Here is a 21,122-nt window from a genome sequence, read left to right as displayed (position 1 = left end):
GATCTTTCATCCAGATGGAATTGTCATTTACAATTTAATGAAATGAGGGAAATATTATTGACTCTGCCTAATATTCCTAAGTCAACAGAGACAGGCTCTGAATTAGACAATATTCAGGAAGAAGTCATTTGCTATATGTAAGCACTTGTCATGCCTTTCCAAAATTCAACTCAGCTTAGTCCTCTCCCTTCTTACGCTTTTTTCTAGTTCCTGAAACCTTCTAGGCCACCACATCCATATATGTAGGTCAAGTTTTGTCCGCTGAATCCATAAAAATTCAAATAGATTAAGCTTCTCCCCCAAATCCCCCAATTTCCACTGAAATTAGAAGAAAAAGAAGGACTAGCTCTCATTGTATAATATTTCCTTTCTAAAGGTTTAATTGTCCCTTGTACCCACCCTAGTAATACTCCTGTTCTTCCAGTTAAATAACCAAATATATAGGGGCTGGATATTTGTTCAAGATTTGCATGCAATCAACCATATTGTTATTCCTAGATTCCCAGTAGTTCCTAATCCTCTTTTATTGCTTTCCAATGTCCATTCATATGCAACTCATTTTATAATTGTGGATCTTTGCAGCACCTTTTTCAGTATTCCTGTGCATTCTGAAAGTCAGTATTTGCTTGGTTTTATCTGTGAAAATCATCAATTTACCTGGACTGTAATGCTCCAAGGATTTACTGAATCTCCCATCTATTTTTCTCAGATCTTGCATGTGGATTTGCAGCCTCTACAGTTTACAAACAAATTTACTTTGCTGCAATACGTTGATGATTTGCTAGTTTGCTCAACCTCCCAGTAAGCCTGCATTGACAACAGTTTAGCTTTATTAAAACATTGGGCTGTTGATAGACATAGGTTTCCAAAGAAAACTTACAGTTGGCTCAGCCTTCTGTTAAATATTTGGTCCACCTAATTTCTGCAGAAGGCATCTCTACTGATCCTGAGTGGAAATAAGTTATCTTGTCTTTCCTATACCCAAAAAAGGAAACAGCTATGGGGGGTTCTAGGACTCTGCAGCTATTGTCAAACTTGGATTCTCAATTTTTCTTTGTCGGATCAACCTTTATGCAAATATTTAAAAGGTTCTTGGCCAAATTCACTCCAAATTGCACCAGAAGATTGACAGCCAATAGTTCAATTAAAAAGGTCTTTAATGAACACAGCTGCTCTAGGTTTTCCTAATTACCACCTAGATTTTTCCCTATTTGTACACGAAATATGTGGAAACACTTTAGGTGTACTAACTAAAAAACGTGGAGGACAACAATAACCTATAGGTCATTATAGCCTACAGTTGTCCCTGTAGCCAGGAGATACCCTCCCTGTCTTAGGGCTGTGGCTGCTACTGCCAAACTAGTGGAAACCATGGCAGATGTGGTGCTGGGAAGCTTTTTAGATGTCTATGTGCCCCCATTCTCTGTCTGCCTTACTTAATGCTGTCTTGACACAGTAGCTTTCTGCCCACAGACTTACCTCCTATGAAGTTCTCCTCCTGGCTGTGTCTAACATTATACTACACTCTATGGCCTGTTTAAATTGAGCTACTCTTCTTCCCACAACTAATCAGAACAACTATCCTACACATGATTGTCTAGATTTGACTAAGCAACTTTAAACCCCTCAGAAATACTTAAAAGAGACCCCGTTAACTCATCTTGATTTAGTTTTGTTTCTGGAAGATTCCTATTTAAAACCTAATCCTACTAGTCCTCACTATCAAGCTAGATATGCTTTTACAACTTCTGCTGAAGTCCTTGAAAGTCAAGCTCTCCTTGAAGCCAACTTCAGCCCAACAAGCCAAATTAATTCCCCTCATTAGAGCTTGTAGAATCACGTCAGGAAATCTGTTAGCATTTTTAAAGATAATAGGTATGGTCTTGGAATTGCATACGATTTTGTCACGTTACGGAAGCAAAGAGGATTTCTATCTTGCCCAGAAATGCCATGAAAAAAATGGAGCTTTAGTAGTGGACCTTCTATATGCTCTATTAGCCCCCTCTGAAATTTGCTGTGATAAAATACAAGCTCACCAACCAAAAACAGTACTCCAAACTGAAGAAATTAGAGGTAATAATATTGCAAGATGCCTGTCACGTTATTTCTGCACTTATGATAAGTAAAGAAAGGGACTCCCCAAATATGTCTAGTGATAACTCCAACCTTCATGAATTAACTTTAGAAAAACTTTTGAAACATCAACAATTAGCCCAAACAGATGAAATTAAGGCATGAGAAAAAACAGGCTGCTACCTAGACCCTGCCACTAAGTTGTGGACTGGGCCTAATAAGAAAACTGTCTTACCCTATTGCCTGTGTGTTCCTATGACATGAGCCTTAAATGAAGGTTCTCACATGGAACAAGATAAAATGATTGAGACCTTAAAAAAAATATTAGTGGGGAAAATTTTTTTGAGGCTGCCAAACATGTTGCCACCCATTGCTCTATTTTCCCTCACTACAATCCCAGAAAACAGCTTAAAGTCCTACCTGGACAATATTCTTTGCCTTCTGGGCCTGTGCTTGAATGGCAGCTAGATTTTTTTCAGCTTCCACCCTCAAGTGATTATAAATTTGTATTAGTAATGATCTGTTGATTTTCACAATGGGTAGAAACCTTCCCACCATCATGCTACTGCAGCCTTTGTAGCAAAGAAACTTCTTGAAAACATCATACTCACCAGCGGAACACCAAAAACTTTCTGTAATGATCAGGGAATTCATTTCACTGGTCAGGTCATCCAAGAACTGTTGAGTTTTTCCTGTTTATCAAAAACTACATTGTCCCTATTACCCTCAGTCTTCTAGTCTAGTAGAAAGAACTAATGGAATAATAAAGACCCAAATAGCAAAGCTTTGAGAAACTTTAAATTTATCCTGCATTAAGGTCCTTCCCTTAGTTCTTTTAACTCTGAGGTCCACACCATTTGGATCTCACAAGCTTACCCCTTATGAAATAATTACTGGGAGACTTATGGTCCTTCCTTATGTTGCCTGCACAAACCCTAACATTGTTCAACTTGAATTACTGAAGTATTACCAGTCTTTATCCAAAATTCTAAAGATTGTGTTTCACATGTTAGAGAAGCCTTTGACAAACAGAAACTAGACTCCCAAAGTCTGCCTAATGTCACCCTAGGAGAATATGTATATTGGAAGAGATACCAAATAAAAGACTCATTAGAATCTTGTTGGAAGGGACTATACTTAGTTCTCACGTGCAGCCAAATTAGAGGGAATAAAGTCTTGGATACATTTGTCATTGTTAAAAAAGGCTAAGATTCCTCTTTGGACTAGTCAACCCTCCAGAAAATTGAAGGTTACATTTAAATGCCCCTGTGGCCAGAAGCAGATGATATCTGAAGTAGACAGCTGACCCAAGACGCTGGATCAGGCCTGCAAATGCACCTTTTTATCTTTTTTCTTTTTACCCTTGCTACAGTCATACCTCTACGAATGTTTTCCTAGATTGGACAGATACTTATGATCACCATTTAAAAAGTTTTAATTGTTGGATATGTGGTGCCCTCCTAACCTCAAGTCAGCCTGGCCTTCCCTGGTGGGTCTCTCCACTACAGGGATCTGATCGGGTTGCTCTTGATCTATGGATACAAGAACAACAGAGAAATAGTTTATTAATACAGGAAATTACTATTATCGGATTTTCCATCAAAGCCAGGCCATAAGCTAACCTTTAGTCTTAATATAATCCTTACTTTACTGAATAAAGTTGCCCAACAAGAGCTAGCTTAAGAATCTTCCAAATTCACAAACAGTACTCTTTGTACCGTAGGCCCATATCAACAACTGTGGGATGGATTCATCTGGCTAACTCCCCAAGCGGAGAGGCTAAGCCAAGTTACTCCCCTTTACTGGGAATAACCTAACCACACCCATATGAATAATCCAGCTGTCTACAGACCTATGGCTCCCAACTTCTGAATGTGTGTTAAGTTATAACCTTACAAGTTACTGACTGGTGTGCCGCCGACCGGCTACAATGCTCAGGTATGTATTGGGTAGCCCCTAATGGCACATTTTAGCTATGTGGAACCAACCACTGGCCCTGGCTCCTGGCTGAAACATGATGCACTCTGGACCCAAGAATATATTTTAACTGAACTCCCTTTGCCAGCTAATATACCCATATTAAGAGCTCAATGGTCTCGGTCAGTGTTTTATTGGCTTGATCATTCAGCAGCAGTATTTGCACCTCAGGTAAGACTTGGATATATTATGGAACATGTAGAAATGTTAACCAAATACGTACACATTGCCCTCAGTGACAAATTGCCCAAAAATAGCAATGATAAGAAAAGTAGCACTCCAGAACAGAATGGCCCCTGATGTTCTCACTGCAGCCCAAGGGGATACCTGTGCTGTAAGAAAACCTGATTCTGTGTCTGTATTCCTGAAAATAGTGATAATATTACACCCTATGTTAATCATATGCAATATTTAGCATCTCACCTTAACAATCCTATTCCTTCCTTAACTAAAATTATAAATTATTGGTTTTCCTCTTGGGGTGGGTGGTGGAAAAAACTGGTACTTGATTTTGGAATCTTTATATTCCTCCTTGTTTCTATTATTGTAATTATAAAACTTGTTTTCATTTAGTTCAATGCATTTTATTCATGAAATGCTGTATTTCAAAACCATTTGACCCTTCACATAAAATCATGCTGATTTCACAGGCTTTCACCAATGATTGTGCTGTTTAATCATTTCATTTTTGTCTCCTTGGGTATGTTTCATCTTGACCACTGTCATTCTGTCCTGATTAAGAAACGTTCCTCAAATGTGGCTGTATCCATTAAGATATTCCCCCATAAAACCTACTCATCCTGATGATGAGGCCTATGAGCTCAACAAGGTGAAGAAAATAAGTTTTATTAACAAAGTGCCTCAAGAAAATAGACAAAGTTCTTGGAGAAGAAAGGCTACTCCATCGTGGTGATCAGTGTCTCCTAGCGGAGGATTGATCAAAAGAGGAAAATGTAAAGAAAAAGTTTCAAATTGGAGGCATTCATGTCAGATGTAAGAATGACAGGGCCAACATACATTCCCAGGAAACAAAAGATTAGGATGTAGACCATTTGGGAAGAATGTGTCAGGATGTGAACGTGAACTATTTGTTTCTGGGGGAAAAAAAAAGTGACTACAATCAGTATAATGGAACCAGCTGGCACCTCTCACCTAGGTGGTAACTCACTCCTTTCTAGCCAAGAGGCTGACCTTTACATTTCAAGCTGCAGCTGATCTTATCTACAATCAGTCATTAACCCCCTACCTTTCTTTTGTTCTTTATGTATACAGACCCCTCTCTTCGCTTAAACAGTGGAGTGCTCTGTATTTTTACCTAGCATTGCCCAGCTTGAGCTGTATTATTCCTCAATAGAACTCCTTTCATTTCACTCCTAACAGAGTACAAGATTTTCTTCTTTGACACATGTTCCCAAAGACCAAAACTCCATATTTAATTTTCTAAGTTTTCTTACCACCTGTTTTCCCTTTGCCAATGATTACATCAGGATAAATTCTGCCTGCTTTCCTTAGATGAGGTAAAAAAAACTTTAAGTCTTCAAATGTATCAGATGCTGTTTCATTCTTACCCAACGTACCCACTTTCTTCTCAACAACTGAAAGAAAAAAATAAGGCCACTGAGTTTAGAACGATAGGGAATTTTCTCCCTCTAGCACAATTTTTTTTTTAAATGAGGGATAACAAATTAATTCACAGATTAATCTATTTTTCAATATGAAAGAAATACTAGCATTAAACAGAAATTATCAAAAACATAAGGCTACAAAATGTAGCTCAGAGATTACTGATTCATCTTTACTTAATAAGTAATATTTAAATCTACCACTGTGATCTAAACAAACCAGAGGCTAATAGAACTGTCAATTCCAAATAAAGCAAATAAAACTGAAACATACAGTAGTCTGCTCTGCTACTTTAATTAATATCACTGCATTAAATTTGTATCTTTATAACTTTGTTTTGCAGTCCCTCAACTTAATGACCCCATACCATTAATCTGAAATTGTTGTTAGATTATTTTGCTAGTGTTTTTAATTCATTTCATGATTTTATGCCAACTAAACTAAGTTCTTCAAATATATAGGTAATAGTCCATCTCTGTTTTCTCTTCTGAGTATCAACTATTGTGCTCTGAAAAATCTGTTTTTCTGGATTATAATGGAATGGAGATAGAGTGCCTATCATAATTTATCTGCTTGAGTGAATTTATCCTGGCATTTTAATATTCTAGGTCGTGTTTTAAAAGAGGAATATATGAATAAGAGCCAGCTATAACATAACACAGTTTAATATTGGAACTTTGAGTAGGGACTGCAGTAAGAGTATGACACACAAAGATATATAATTTGAAAAGTATTGGGGGGCCACAAATAAGTATAATATCATGATTCCTATTAGTGATATTTTCTCCAACGCTCCCTAATATTAGTTGGTGTTTTTCATACATAAAGTTGATGCCACTGACCAAATGTTAACGGGTAACCTGCTTCGGTTTCCCAAACATGGAAATACATGTTTCTGCATTTAAAAAATATTGTCTTCTGGAATTAATGGCATAAAACATGCACAAGACTGCTGGCCAAAGATAATAGAGTTATCTGCAATCATGGTACAGGGCAAAGTCAAAAGGGCCATTGAAAAATTATATTTGGCCCAACTCATTAGCAGAGCATTATGATAAATAAAAATTAAAAATGGGATTGACTTCTGGCATGACAGTGTGAGGAGCTCCACAGACCTGTACCCGGTGAAAATTATTTAAAAAAAAAAAAATTTAAAGGCTCTGGAAATGAGCCTAACAGCACACAGCAAATGAAGAAACATCCATTCAGAAAGTCTACAAAAATTTGACATAAAACCAAAAATCTGGGTATTTTAATCCAAACCTCCCTCCTTCCCCACCTTCCAGCTCAGCAAGATGGAAATTCCATCCCAGACTGGTGTAGCCAAGAACAAGGGACTTCCTCCCCAACTAGCCCCTAGTCAGAGAGCTTTCCTCCCCAAGTAGCAGGACACCAGCTTTTATTATCTTGCCTCCAGCTACCTGTTGCTGAGGCTGAGTTTTGGGATACTGAAGGAAAGAGGAGGGGCTTTCTGCCGAGCCCCACTCCTGAAATGGAGGCTCTACCTTGGGTGTGGTGTCACTAAGAATACTGGGGCCTCCATCTCCCTTGCCATAACTTTTAAGGCAGTTCTATGCCAGGAGAAACATGCCACAAAGACCTTGAGTAACTGTCCCGCCACCTTCACCAAGTGCTCATATCCTAAAATGTGGGAGTCACTCTGAGAGAAGCAAGCCGTTGTCTCCACCCCCAGCTTCAAAACCCTAGCTCAGAGATTTTGCCTGGGAGGAGAATCAGGCCATAAAAAAGATAGATCTTAATCACTTCTCAAAGGAACTGACTTCATTTGCAACAAAGCTCACGAAATTCAAGCCTGAGGGTGCTTTCAAAAACAGTGGAGGTTGTGCTAAAAGGCAGTTGGGGGAAATTTTTAATTCAAAGAAGATACAGACTAAACTGTAAGCAGCTTGTCAGGACAAATACCAAACACTGACCTTGGGAATTATTCCTTCAAAGGAACCCAAATTTGACTGGATTAGTCTGGAGAGAAATTTATTGAAAACAGGTCATCACTGAAACAACAAAGCAATCAACTAGAAACTAGTGGAGCTGGATATAGTCAGGGAAAGATACATAAAGAGCCCTGCCAAAACCACTGCGTTCCCAGGGAGACTGGGCATACCCAAAGCTGTGCCTCCCTAAAAAGCAAAATCACTGTGGCAGCTGGATGGAGGTAAATGTCATTAAAATAAACCAGCCAGTCACTACAAATAAACAAATAACAGTAATGAGGGCAGGGAGGGGGGAAACCAGTACCCAGAGTTGCTACCGTGTCTTAGCTAAAATGTACAGTTTCCAACAAAAAAGTTAAAAGGTATGAAAAAAACAAGAAAGTATGACCCATATACCAGGGAAAAGGCAGGGAACAAAAACTGCCTATGAAAGCAACCAGATTTCAGACTGAACAAAGATTTTGAAGTAGCCATTGCAAATATGTCCAAAGAACTAAAGGAAACTATGGTTAAAGAAGTAAAGGAAGGTATGATGACAATGTCCAATCAAATAAAGAATATCAATAAAGAGAAATTATTATAAAGAACCAAACTGGAAATTCTGAAGTTGAAAAGCACAAAAATTGAAATGAAAATTTAACTAGAAAAACTCAACAACAGATTTGAACTGCCAGAAAAAAGAATCAGTGAACTTAAAGACAGATGGACAGAAACTATGCAGTCCAAAGAGCAGAGAGAAAAAGAATGAGGAAAAATAAAGAGAGCCGTAGAGGAATGAGAAAAAAAAAAAAATTAAATGTACCAACATACGCATAGTAGAAGTTGAAGAGAAGAGGAAAGACAAAGAAGAAGAGAAAAGTATTTGAAGAAATAATGGCTGAAAATGTTCCAGATTTGTTGAAAACATTAATCTACACATGCAGGAAGCTGTATTGAGAGGTCTGAAACAGCATGTGATCAGATGGGAAATTGGAGCTGGCTCATGCGCCATCCAGCAGGCAAAGAAAATATCACCTCACATCATAGGTGAGCACAGATAGTCCTTGGCACAAGGTAGTGGCTTAACTGCTACAGATTTCACTGGTGGTAACCTGGAAAAATGTCCTGGTGGAAGGGAATGCTGTGATAAGTGTGATAACTTGGACATTTGGAATATATAGGGGTAACAAGGCCCAGAAAGACAGTGGAGTTGGCTGGTTATAGCTAAATTGTATTGACAATCTACAGAGAGATAATGGGTCTGAGGGACATTAGACATTAGCTAATGGCTAAATATAAAATTCAGAGGGCCTCTTTGGTAATGTACAAGAAGGCCGTTATCTCCAACAGTGGAAGAACAGACACAGCTGAATGGCAGGCAGAACATCTAACTGTTAGAGTCACAGAACTCTACAGGTATTTGAATGCTCACTCAAAGCAGGGTTATTATGCTAAAGTCAAGGCCCTAATGGCAAAAACTTGGGATTCTGAAAGATAGAATGGGAACATCTAGATGGCAGCTCCAGAAGGTGTTGGCTCTATAGACCACCCTAAACCTGTTCAGTGTGCAGAGATGGTAAAACCACTAAAAGCTAGCTGCCATGCTGGAAGATTTTACAGAGGCCTCTCTCTGGCCAGGTAACAGGCAACCCCGTTAGGATTAAACCCATTTACGATTAAAGCCCATTAGGATTCAAGCCCACCATAACCTGGCTAAGAAAGTGCTGAGTCTGATAAGGGAGAAAAGAGACAATATACCAAAAAGAGTTGCAAGACTTGGCTAGTGTTTACTAGGAAGAGCCAGAGGAGCATAACCAATATTGCATTTTGAGGGCTCTTGATAAAAGGGCATGGGATGAAAGACTAGATAATCAAGAATTCGTTGACTTGAAAGGACTTCCCCAGGGGATGGGACAAACTTGCTGCTAGGGTGGCTTCCAGAAGTCTAGAAAAAATAACGGACAGTGCTCACTGAAGTGGAAAAACCTGAGTAGCCGTGGCAGACTGGAGTGGAAAAAGTAAAGAGGCTAAAGGTGGTGATCATGCTGGAACATATACATTATGTAAGGCCAGAATTCCTACCGGTGTCAAAAACTGTGAAGGGTCTAGAATTTATTTGCAAGCCAACAAGTTAGACTACAAGAGTTTCATGGATGCTGCCAGAAGACTCCGGGGTCAAGAGACAAAGATTTTATTACTTATAGCACAGAAAGCAACATGAGATTCATGCTTGTGTTGGCTCTTTCCCCGACCCCAAACCCACAGGGCACTGCAGAAAGGCCCATGTAGATGCTGCACATCCAGTGAGTTTGCATCACAGCTGAAGAATCACGAGTTTAAGGAATTCAAGTCTTTTATAATAAGCTGCAAGCAAGCTCGTCTAACCTGTGCACTAGACGGAGACTTTATCTTGATCTCCCAAGGTTGTTTGCTATACCAAAAGAAATTTGAAAAAATATAATCTAGACCAACAGCAGAGTGTCTCTGCTCCCAAGATATGCAGAAATGGGCAAACCATGGAGAACTATCTCCCAACAATAACTACCCCTAGTTTCTATGTTGTCTTGGCTTCTGTCAAATTTTCCCGTGTATATACCACTCCATCAACCATTTAAATATTAAGGTGCAAGATGAGCCCAATCTAAAGTATTGAATTCAACCATCCTTCCCAGCCACAAACTGGAAGAAAAGATTTCCAAATTAGATACTCACCTGATATGTATACAGAATATATATATATATATATATATATATATATATATATATATATATATATATATATATATATTCAACAATAAGAAAATAACCCAATAAATTTGGCAATAAATAAAAACAGGCAAAGTATTCGAACAGATATTTCACCAAAAAGATATACAGATGGCAAATAAGCACATGAAAACTGTCCAATATCATCTGTGATTAAAGAAACATAAAGCTACAGAATCCTCTGACTTTTGGATGGCTAAGATAAACTGGAGTGACTGGAACACTCATACATTACGAGGGGGAAATGCAAAATATACAGCCAATCTGGAAGACAGAATGGCACTGTCTTATAAAGTTAAACGTACACTTAACATATAACCATCAGTCCTACTTCTAGGTATTTCTCCTAAAGAAATGAAAACTTCTCTTCATGCAAAAAACCCGTACATGGTTGTTTACAGCAACATTATTTGCAATCGCCAAAATCTGGAAACAACCCCAATGCCCTTCAGTGGGCAAATGGATAAACAAACTGCATCCATTGTACAGTCGATCCACACCACTCAGCAATAGAAAGAGAACAAACAATTGGTCATGCAACAACTTGGATGAATCTCAAATGCATTATGCTAAGTCAAAGAAGCCAGTCTCCAACAATTACAAACTGAATGAATCCATTTATAAGACATTCAGGAAACGGCAAAGCTATAGAACACAGAACTAATCAATCAGTAGTTGTCAGGGGTTGAGACTTTGGGGGTGTTAGACTAAAAAGGGACAGCACAAGACAGGATATTTTATCCTGGAGAAACATTCAGCCACTGAAGGTTTATAGACGGGACAGTGGAGCCTTCACTTTGTCTATAGTGAAAATAGTTAGGTTGGGACAAGACTAGAAACAGAAAAATTAAGAGTATTTTAGTAGTCGTTAAGATGAGGCATGAAGCTGGCCTGATAAGTGTAGCGCAGATGGTGATGGAAAGTTATGGACAGATTTGTGACGTATATAGGATGATCAATCAGTGGGATTGCTCATTGAGTGGCATGGAAGTATGCAAGTGGGAGAAGGAGGACTCAGAGATTGTGCGCCCAGTGGATGGATCGCTGATGGTGCTGCAAGTCACAGAGAGAGAATACAGGAAGACCATTCTGAGGTAGAGATAAGGGGAAGCATAACAGTGACGTCTCTTACCTGATTTTTCGTGTCTCACAATAAAAAAACCAGTACTTATTTAGATGTGTTTACTGGGAGGCAATAGCCCTAAAATCACAAGGCATAAAATCTAAATTTTCATATACAAAACATAAAACTACCACGGCATAAACGCAAATGCAACACGAACCAAAGTTTCTTGATAGATTTTCGTTCTGTGTAATTTCATGCTTCACTTTATTTAAGACTTTCATCATCTCTTGGCTATTATTTTCAGTTTTGTTTTTTAAACGTTGCATATTTTCCTTAAACTCCAAAACATGGCTTTTACAATTAATTAATTGATTACCTGCAAAGAAAACATATACGTATATGTTCATATGTGCAGCAACAGTATCATGCAATTTTCTATAATAAATAACAAAATTATAAAATATAGCTTCTAATAGCTATATACACATAACACTATATATATATACTCACATATATAAGTGCTATATACATATTGTGTGTGTGTATATGTGTGTACACACACACATATACATAAAAATGAAAGACTGGAAAGACAAACTGAATGTTAAAAATAGTAATATATGGAAGGCAGAATTATCAATGGTTTTTTGCTTTATTTGTGCTTTTCTGTTTTCGAAATTTTCCATTTTTTGCATCTATTAGATTTATAATTGTTGTTGTTTTTGTTAGGTCCCATCAAGTCGGTACTGACTCATAGCAACCCTATGTACAACAGCACGAAACACTGCCCAGTCCTGCACCATCCTCGCAATCCTTGCTATGTTTGAGCCCATTGTTGCAGCTACTGTGTCAATCCATCTCATTGAAGGTCTTTCACTTTTTCTCTGACCCTCTACTTTACCAAACATGATCTCCTTTTCAAGGCACATATCCTTCCTGATAACATGTCCGAAGTGCATGAGACAAAATCTCACCATCCTTGCTTATAAAAAGCATTCTGGCTGTACTTCTTCCAAGACAGAGGGAAACCCATTGGCCCAAAAATTTCTCTCCTAAGAATTAATCTTAAGAAAACAGCCAAGAATATATACACAGATTTGGCTCTAAGGATGTTCGACATAGGCAGTGTTATTTATCATTGTACCTTCCCAACAATAGGAAATTTGCTAAATATAGAATATCCTTTCGAGGATCCTGGTGGCTCTGGTGCCAAATGGCATATAATTAAATCCCAGTTTTGCTACTTAATATTTGTGTGTCCTTGGGCAAGCTGCTTAACTATTTCTTCTTCTATAGATACACAAGGATAGCTGCCCCAGAGTTTTCTTGGAGATGTAATGTAATGATGCACATAAACCACGTGGCAAAGCACATGGAAAATATTTTGGCAAGTGTCTCTTTACTCCTTTATCACTGGACTATTATGAAGTTATGAAGAACCATGTTGTAAAATAGTATTTAATGTTGTAAAAGCAATTTTCTGCTAAAAAATTACATGAAAAATAATTTCATTTTTACAAAACAGTACATATACATACAGCAGAAATGATGAAGTAAGTGTACAAGTTTCTATTTTGTTAAAATATAATCTTTGATGTAATTTTTATTGTTTATTTTTAAAAATTATTTTGTTTCTCATATTGTGTTATATTGCTTCTGGAATTAGAAAAAGTATTAAAAATAAAAAATCAGACATCTGTTATTTGCCAAATACTCTGTGTCAATGGAAATACAAAAATTAAAAACGTATGGTAGGTTCCTGCTTTTGAGAAGCTTATAGGCTAATTGGTTGTTGTTGTTGTTAGACACTGTTGAGTTGCCTCCAATTCATGGCAATTTCATATACAAAAGAATGAAATGCTGTCTGGTACTGCATCCTTCCTGAGATCACTGGTACGTTTGAGGCCATTGGCTAACTGGTAGGACTAATTTAACGGATAAGTTAAGGCAATGTAATATGGTCAGTGTTATAGACTCCCTTCCCCTTGAGTTTTAACTGATTAATAACAGATATAGGGTTGCTATGGGTTGGAATCGACTCGACGATAGTGGGTTGGCTATAGGGTGCTCAGCTGCTAATGGAAAGGTTGACAGTTCAAACTTACCAAGTGGCTCTGCAGGAGAAAGACCCAGTGATCTGCTTCCGCATAAAGATGACAGCCCAGAGAAACCCGTGGGCAGTTCTGCCCTGTCACGTAGGGTCACTATGGGTTAGAATCAACTTGACGATATCTAACAACAACACAAGTAATCCCAGCCCAAAATGGGGGCTTTCAGCCTTATTCGGGTCTTCTTATTAACGGATGTATAACAGAGTGCACTCAAATATCCTATCTCCCCCTCAAGTTCTACCTCCACCCCATTGTTGAAAGAGAGGCTGGACAACAGTGGGGACATATTCACAGATGGGATGCTTGCCATATGTGCTACTACTTTGGAGGAAGAAGTAAAGAGGGGGCCCTGGCCCTTCTTTCAGAGAGTACATAAATCAGAGACTACAAAGAGCCAGAGATGGCCCAAGTCGTCCCCTTGTAAACATGGCTTTATGGAATTCGGGTCTGACCAATCTCACCAGTCAGATGACTCTCTGTTTCTTATGACAGAAGTAATGAGATAGTAAGAGAAATTCCAAGTGTTCACCCCAAAAATGCCCTCTCAGGGAGAATAAAATGAGAATAGCTCTTGAAATAAATGCAGAATTAAGGTTCACTTCTGGCTTCTAAATGACAATGTTATGCAAAGAAAAGAGAAACCTAGGCAGGCTGGGAGGAGAGACGAGGGAAGTCAGAGAAAGAACCTGGAGGATGATACCTGAGCAGCCTCTTGAAAGGGCAAGCGTTGTAGGACAACCAAGAAAGCAAGGAAAGGTACTCTGGTCCCACAGAGCGGAAAAGGAAGAAAAGCCAGCTGCCGTCGAGTCAATTCCAACTCATGGCAACTCCATCTGTATCAGGGTAGAACTAAGATCTACAGGGTTTCAAGGGCTGTGATCTTTCAGAAGTAGGTCACCAGGCCTTTCTTCCGAGGAGCTGCTGGGTTAATTCAAACCACCATCCGTTCTGTTGGTAGCTGTTAGGAATTGAACTGTGTCCTTCAAAAATGTGTTGTAAATCCTAACCTCTGTGTGGTTACGGGAAACTCTGGTGGTGTAGTGTTTAAGAGTTCGGCTGCTAACCAAATGGTCAGCAGTTTGAATCCACCAGGCGCTCTTTGGAAACCCTATGGAGCAGTTCTACTCTGTCCTGTAGGGTCTCTATGAGTCGGAATCGACTCGACAGAAACGGGTTTGGTTTTTTATCTGGTTATAATCCCATTTGGGAATGGGCTGTCTTTGTTATTGTAATGAGGCAGCGTTAGTGTAGGGTGTGTCTGAAATCAGTCTCTTTTGATCTATAAAAGAGATTAGACAAGGAAGCAAGCAGGCAGAGAGGGAGGAAGAGCGATGCCAAACACATGAAGATCACTCAGGAGCAAAAGCTCAGAAGAGACAGGACCTTCTCCAAGAGCCAACACAGAAAGAAAGTCTTCCCCTAAAGCCAGCGCCCTGAATTCAGACTTCTAGCCTCTAAACTGTGAGAAAATAGATGTTAAAGTCACCCATTTGTGGTATTTCTGTTATAGCAGCACTAGACAACTAAGACAGCACGGAGAGCTTAACTGTTTGTGCCACCGAGGGCCAACCAGAGAGATATTAAAAAACATGGTCTCTACAAAACTACAAGCCATTCAGTATTTCAGGGGCAATATGGGGAAAATTCAGAGATGGTGTTAAAATAGTCTGGTTTTACTGATCTTTTTGATATACTATGGTAAGAATCTTAAACTTTTTCCTATAGATCAGTGTTTCTCAAACTTTTTGATTAAAAAACCTCTAATGGCAGTGAAATTGAATAAAAGAGATGCATGTAGAGGCCTGCCACAATCATGAAATTTCTTTGAAGATTCTTTAATACGTGTGAAAATTTTGTAGTCCATAGTATGTATTTGTTTTAATATAAAGGTAATGGAGCCCCTCAAATAATAATTTTTTTCCAAGTGACTTTCTATACATCTTGGAACACCACTGCAGACCATCATGGGACACCTTTCCAACTGAGAAGTATGACTGAAGACTATTAAGTGCAACATGGTGAAACGTGTATTTTGGAAAGATCTTTCCAGTGGCCTTACAGAAGATTATTTGAGGATGGCAAAAATAAGTTAGAGAAACCACCAGTTATGAACCTACAATATTAATAATTTTAAGTGAGAGATGATAAAAGACTAAAACAGATGAAAGGATCAAGAAATAGGGAAGGAGCAAGAGAAATTAAATACCTGTGAGCTCTTATCAGACAGACTTAGTAACTGTGAGAGAGGAGGCTAGAATCACTACTAGGTTTCTTACATGACTACTAGTTTTCTAACCTGATTGTCAGTCTGGATCAGAGAAACAAAAAGGAGTGGGTCAAATGTGGTCATGGTGCTTATGAGACACTCAAATATGTATATAGCCAATATCTGGCTAGATGAGTTTCAAGTTCAAAGAAGAGATTAGGGCTAGAATTATAGATCTGAGAGTAAAAATTTTGAGGGCCACTTATAAAATGGAGGGAGAAAATGTAGTGATAAAAATACTATTTCCAGTCTTATTTCCTGCTGTTTCCTTGGCTCACACAGGGTGCCTAAGTGTCTAGTTCTCAGAGGTCTTGAATCCCTGGCCACAGCAGAAATAACCCCTGCTGAAAGAACTATATAGCCATCTTTGATCTTTCCCTTCTCAGACAGGCCAACTTGGAACAAAACTTATGTCTTGCCTGAGCTAACTTACTGAAGATAGAAAACAGCCAGTAATCTGTAACATCCTGGTATTTCTCTACCAAGCTTCAGTGGATCATCTACCCCAAGGTACAACAAAAGGGAAAGTTAAACCCATTGCTTCACTAGTGGCCAACAAGATCTTTTGTCTTCTCTCCCTTGATTGGATGGATCCTCACTGTCCCAGTCACCCACCCAAACTTACCTAGATTCATCTCTAAGGTCTGTCACTAGCAACCCCCCATTTCCAGGTACTAGCCATTTAGTCCGCCAGATGCAACACAATTTCATGTTATATGATTCATCCCTCCAACAGGAATTCCCATCAATAGGGTCTTCACACAAAGAAGGAGATTTGGGCATTGAGGATAGTTGGGCTTGCTGAAACCAGGCGGCAGCGTTTAAGGAAAGACTCAACAGGTTGTCTAGTCATTACAGACTAGGGATTTAAGACAGTTTTCCAGCACTGGGTGCTGGGTCACATCCATGTGCAAAATTCTTGACCTGCTACAGCAGAGTCATCGTACCTCAAGATCCTCTACCTTCAGGCTTTGCCACTGAGTGAGTGGTGACACAAGACAGTTTCCTACCTTAATCCACATCCAGAGAAAGGACAACCAAAGTGAAAGTGCACTTCTAGATCCAAGCCACACTTTAAGCCTCCCACACCAATCACTCAGTTAGGAAAAGATGGAGGATTTGATCTTCTGGGTTAATTTTTTTCAGCAGCCCCTCGAAGGTCTCCTAATATGAGCCCCAGAGCTGAGTCATTCCAGCTGAAGCACTAGCAGGTAGACCTTCAGGCTGGTCAGTTTATTTATTGGCAGTTTGTGGTGGCCATCACTCTCCTCACAGTGCTATCCCGGGAATTTCGCATATTCTGTACAGATAGAAGGACCTGGCTATTGCAGAGAGATAGATAGTGGGGCGTGAAGAATAAAAGCAACTTTCTATACCTCTCTGAGACACTGTAAATCCAGCATGTTCATAATTCATTTACAATTGCAAATAAAGCCTAAGAGTTTTTCTTTGGGAAGTAATTCTCTTCTCACAGACTTCCACCTACATCTCACTAGCCAAAACTTGTCACGTGGCCATCCAATCCATTCACTCAACAAATATTTATAGAGCTTAATACTATATTACAGGTGATGGAGATATAATAATGAGCAAAACAGAACCTTCTGCCCTCTTAGAGCTTACATTCTACTGAATGGAAACAGGCAACTAAATAAAAATGAATATGTCGAATCATACACCTAATTAGAGGATGATAAAACCAAAGCAAACCTGTTGCTGTTGAGTTGATTCCGACTCAGAGTGACCCTACAAGACAGAGCAGAACTGCCCCACAGGGTTTCCAAGGAGCGCCTGGTGGATTTGAACTGCCAGCCTTTTGGCTAGCAGCCATAGCTCTTAATCACTATGCCACCAGGGTTTCCTAGAGGATGATAAGTACAAGAAAGAATATAAAGCAGGAGAAAAAGGATATGGAGTACTGATGATAGGGGGAGATAATAATTTTAAACAGAGTAGTCTGGGAAGGCTTTTTTAAAAGAAGATAGCATCTGAACAAAGGCCAGAACTAGTTGTAAGAGGCAATGTTGCAACTCACTAGGGAAAGGTTATTTTAGACAGGAAGAACGGCAAGTGCAAGAGCCCTGAGGCATGGGCAGGCTCATCATTTTCAGAAACAGTATAGAGACCAGTGTGGTTGAAGTACAATGAGTGAGGGGAAGAATAGTAGGAGATGAAGTTAAAAAGTTATCTTTGTAAGAATGCCAGCTTTTACTCTAGGCAAAATGGGGAGTCAGTGATGATTATGAGAACAGAGTAACATGATTTGACTTACTTTTCAACAACAGGCTGCTGCTCACTGCTGTGTGAAGAACAGACTATAAGGGAAACAAAGACTGAAGGAGATAGATCAGGAGAGAGATGATGGTGGCTGGAAATCAGGATGGTAGTGGACTAAGTGGTGAGAAATGGTTTAATTCCAGATATGTTTTGAAGCTAGAGACGATAGGATTTGCTGACAGATTGGCTATGGGATGTGAACAAAATGAGGAGCCAGTGATGCCCTGAGCAACTGGAAAGCGGAGGAGTCATTCATTGAGACGAAGACGACTAGAAGCAAATTTTGGGGGGAATATCAGGAGTTGGTTTGGAATCAATTAAATTTAAACCTATTTTACATCTAGGTAGAAATGTCAAGTAGGCAGCTGCATATGTAAGTCTGGGCCACAGAGCATTGGTTGACCTGGACATATGTATGTAGAGAGGCCTGTGTTTAGATATAGGAGATCACTAGGCAAATGAAGATGAATAGAGAAGAGAGAAGGTCCAAAAACTAAATCCTGGGACATTCCACGTTATAGGTCAGAAAAATGAGAAAAAGCCCAAAAGGAGGCTGAGACAGAGTGGCCAGTGAGGTAGGGGGAAGCTGAAGAGCGTGTGGAGTCCGGGAAACCAAGAAGGTGTTTCAAGGAAAAGAGGGGGATCAACTGCCAACTAATGTTGAATGCGACATGGAACATGAGGCCTGAGAATGCGCCAGGGGATTTGGTGATTTGCAAGTCACTGTTGGCCTTGGTTTTTGTGGACTGATGTTGGTGAAAAAGGAATTGGTGTGAGTTCAAGAGAGAACAGGAGGAAAGAAATTAGAGACAAGAAGTCTGGATAACTATTATTAGTTGTGCAAGAGCAGGAAATTGAAGTAGGAAAATGGGGCGGTAACTAGAGTGGGGAGTGAAGACAAGAGAGTTTCATTTTACTTTTTAAGTTGGAAGAAAAAGAGCATGGTTATATGCTGTGGGCATAATACAGGAAAGAGTGAAAAATTGAAGATATAGTTGAAGGCAGGCAGGAGGGGATGGGATCTAGTACACAAGTAGAAGGGCTGCATTCAGCCAAAAGCAGGTACAGCTGCAGCCATAATAACAGGACAGAAGACAGAGCAAATAGGCACTTATTCCAGAATGTGGGTGGAATTTGTAATGAAACTTTTGGAAGAGCTATGTTCTTATGGCTTCTGTTTCTCAGAGAGATAGGAAGCATAGTCATCAGCCAAGAGTGAGGGTAGGGAGGCGCAGGTATTACTACAAGTACACGGAGCTTCCTCTTGAATTGGCTAAGGTCTTGGAAATCAAGTAACTCCAGCTAATACATTGCTGCCAGAAACAAAATTGAAACTTTGTAACTAGAAAAGAGATCGGCTACTAGACAGGCAACCAATGGAGCTTGCCGTAGTCAGGGAAGTTAAGAGCACAAAGAAGTGAAGAGCATAGGTAGGATGTGTGTGTCTGTGTGTGTGTGTTAGAGCAGAGGCTGGAAAGACGTAGAGATATGACAGCGAGGGTGCTCCTGAGAAATGAGATTGTAGCAACTACTGGTTTTCCAGCTGTCTTTAATAAGCCAGCCAGATCCTGGTTCTGGGTGCCTTAGTATAGCTTGTAGGGCTAAGGGAAGCATGGTAAAACAGCAGGAGCCAGGTGAACAATTAAAACAAAAAAACTATGCAATCAAGTAATTTTATACCTAGGTAAGTTATTATTCATGTGTAAAAGCAATGGGAAAACATTTCACAAAATGTAAAAAGAGTGCTTATATGTACTGTTCCTCAAAAAATGTACTCAAAATAACTGTCTTCCAAATAACTGAGGGGGAATTTAAAATAAAGAAATGAAGAACGAGGAAGTTGTGGTATAAATGTGTTGGAGGACACATAAAACCCTGTTAAGTAGTGAAGTAAATGTAAACACTGAAAAATGGTTACAAAATCAGTTATAAAGCCAAAAACAATTTGAAATTTAAGATGTACATGGTAAAGAAAACTGTAAAAAAATAAATAAATAAAACAAGTATCTTATTCTGTAATTCTAAAGAAGCAAGGTCCAGTAAGGACAAGGGTAAATGAAGTGATGGAAATAAAAGTATGCTAAATTATTAGATTTAACTAGGAAGTACTAGAAATCTTATTTTTATTGCTATTGCTTTGATCATTAATGTTGTTGTTGTTAGGTGCCATTAGTTGGCTCTGACTCAGAGTGACTCTATATATAACGGAACCAGACTTTGCCCAGTTCTGTGCCATCCTCAAAATTGTTGCTGTTTGAGCCCACTGTTGCAGCAATTGTATCAATCCATCTCATTGAGGATTTTCCTCTTTTTTTGCTAACCCTCTGCTTTACCAAGCATGATGGTAAACTAGACTGGTTCCTCCTTATAAAATGTCCAAAGTAAGTCTCACCATCCTCACTTTTAAGGAGCATTCTGGCTACACTTTCAAGACAGATTTGTTTGTTCTTCTGGTAGTCTATAGTATATTCAATATTCTTCACTAACTCCATAATTCAAATGCGTCAATTCTTCGGTCTTCCTTTTTCATTGTCCAGCTTTCACATGAATATGAGACAACTGAAAATATCATGGCCTGGGTCAGGCACATCTTAGTCACTAAAATGACACCTTTGCTTTTTAAGATTTTAAAGAGGTCTTTGATCATTAATAGTTACAGAAATGTAGGCTCAAGTCTGTAGTCAATATGCTCACACAGCTTCTCCCTGGTTGTTGCTATTCACTAATTTCCTGGTCTGTACACCAGAATGAAGAGAATAGGCTCAGAGATTCTAGGAAACTCAAGGGAATAGAGATTTAGTTGGAGGATTTGAAGGATCACAAAAAGAACAGTAGAAAGGTAGAGGGTCAATTGTTTTCTTTAATCACTCTTGTGTGGCTCTCATCTCTCTTCACCCTTTTTTCTCTTTCTTTCATCCATTCTCCATGCAGTTTCTACAATAAGGCAGGACTTGGGAGATCTTCCTACCTGACTGAAGCCTCCACATCTAGAAGGCTCCAACAGAGGTTGAGAGTTATCCCCTAATACCTGT

At 39.1% G+C, this 21,122-nt stretch overlaps 1 protein-coding gene across 1 annotated transcript in view; it reads right to left on the bottom strand.

Moving 5' to 3' along the window:
* The window catches only part of MGAT4D (MGAT4 family member D), a 94,984-nt gene that overhangs the window by 57,611 nt on the left and 16,251 nt on the right, over positions 1-21,122 (bottom strand). The window contains exons 2-3 of the mRNA XM_049887040.1: positions 11,654-11,812; positions 5,505-5,645 (exon numbers count right to left, since the gene is read on the bottom strand). Coding sequence (XP_049742997.1) covers positions 5,505-5,645; positions 11,654-11,812 — 300 coding nt within the window. The remainder of the gene's footprint in view (positions 1-5,504; positions 5,646-11,653; positions 11,813-21,122) is intronic.

This window comes from Elephas maximus, chromosome 5 (genome assembly GCF_024166365.1).
Source record: "Elephas maximus indicus isolate mEleMax1 chromosome 5, mEleMax1 primary haplotype, whole genome shotgun sequence".
Taxonomy (NCBI): Eukaryota; Metazoa; Chordata; class Mammalia; order Proboscidea; family Elephantidae; genus Elephas; species Elephas maximus.
The sequence above is the reverse complement of the archived record's forward strand: the minus strand, read 5'-3'. Positions and strand labels throughout refer to the sequence as shown.